This window comes from Seriola lalandi, unplaced genomic scaffold (assembly GCF_002814215.2).
Source record: "Seriola lalandi dorsalis isolate HSWRI2012SDOR001 ecotype SW California unplaced genomic scaffold, Sedor1 jcf7180002054845, whole genome shotgun sequence".
Taxonomy (NCBI): domain Eukaryota; kingdom Metazoa; phylum Chordata; class Actinopteri; order Carangiformes; family Carangidae; genus Seriola; species Seriola lalandi.
Genome location: NW_019525398.1, coordinates 31,219 through 32,591, shown reverse-complemented (window position 1 = coordinate 32,591; position 1,373 = coordinate 31,219). Strand labels below are relative to the sequence as shown.

At 42.8% G+C, this 1,373-nt stretch overlaps 1 protein-coding gene across 2 annotated transcripts in view; it reads left to right on the top strand.

Moving 5' to 3' along the window:
• Window positions 1-1,283, top strand: part of LOC147817920 (uncharacterized) — a 4,011-nt gene extending 2,728 nt beyond the window's left edge. Inside the window, exons 2-3 of one of the 2 annotated variants that reach the window (XM_087179467.1) lie at window positions 64-372; window positions 491-1,283. In XM_087179467.1, the coding sequence (XP_087035593.1) occupies window positions 159-372; window positions 491-651 (375 nt within the window). In that variant the 5' untranslated portion in view covers window positions 64-158 and the 3' untranslated portion in view covers window positions 652-1,283. Of the gene's footprint in view, window positions 1-63; window positions 373-484 lie in introns of both variants that reach the window. The other variant, XM_087179466.1, reaches the window with a different exon arrangement.
• Window positions 1,284-1,373: the final 90 nt, after the last annotated feature.

Genomic DNA, 1,373 nt, shown 5'->3' with positions numbered 1-1,373 from the left:
GGAAGCTGCTGTTGACTGTGTGAATGTGTGTCTGTGCTGCTTGTTGCTGCTGTCAAACTTCAGATGAGGCCGTAGTGAAGCCCGTGGTGAGCGTGTACCCAGCAGCACCCAGAGCCCACCCTGAGGGGAAGAGCTCCCTGCTGTGTCTGGCCTCAGCCATGTCTCCTCCTCTGGTCCAGTTCTCCTGGAAAAGACAGAAGGAGGATGGTCCTCTGGAGGAGCTGAAACCTGATGATGGAGAGCAGCTGGAGCTCAGAGAGTCAGGACGCACCGCCGCCATCAGGGTGGTTGATCGGGACGCCTTCTACACATATAAATACCGCTGCTACGTCAAGCACGAGGGCGGCACAGTGGAGGCCCAAGCACAACGAGGTGATGAAGGCTTGCTGACTGTGTTGAGCAGTGATTCAGCTTCATGTGGAGACGCTGTCAAAGAGAGCAGAGCAGCAGAGCACTGACTGATTTCTTTTTCAATCCTTTTCAGTTGCAGTGGTTCCCCTGGATCCTCTCCAGCCTCAGTGCAGGGTGAAGCTGCTCTGTCTGCTCTACACAGTGCTGATAGTGAAGAGTCTGGTGTACTGCTGTGGACTCTCTCTGCTGATGATCCTCACAAACAAGGGACCGTCCACCAACTGCACACATGCTGACTGACTGTTTTCTGCTGGCCTTTTCTCACCATCAAATCTCATCACTTCATCTCATTTATCTCTTTGATCACTGTCCACAAATTTGAGCAAAATGTGTCTTTATATTCACAGGTTAGATACAGACTGTCTACTAATATAAAAACATATGGAGACATACATTATATTTTTACTTGTCAAATTTGCATTTTTCATTATTTCTTTATTTTGATGCTGTATTTTTTTCCACTTTTAATTGTGGCTTGTGTAATCAGCTGCTTGGCAGATATTTATGTTATTTTCTCCCCTCCTTGTTTCATTTTATATCTCATACAGGCCTAAGTTTTACTTTGACAAAAATTATTTCAGTTTTACTCTTTGAATAAAATGAAAAATCACAGTGTTGTGTTCTTTTTTAACTTACTTTTTTACTGATTTTCTTTAAGCTTTGAAGCAAATCATCAGAGAAATAAAGAACTTGCTGTAGTAAATTTTCACAAAAAGATACTATGCATTATAAATATACTGAATGTCAAACTTTAATAATCCAATGGAATATCTGTACTCACAACTGAGCTCAGATCTGTATGTGAACCAGCCTTTACTGAAGTAGGATTGTTACAGAATGGAACCTGGAGGGAATAAAGTAAAGAAATGTTGTGAAGGGCCTGGGAGCGATGGTGTTGGAGCAGCAGCTGTAGCCATTTATTTGCAAGATGTGCTTCAAACGATGAACAATGATAATTTAAT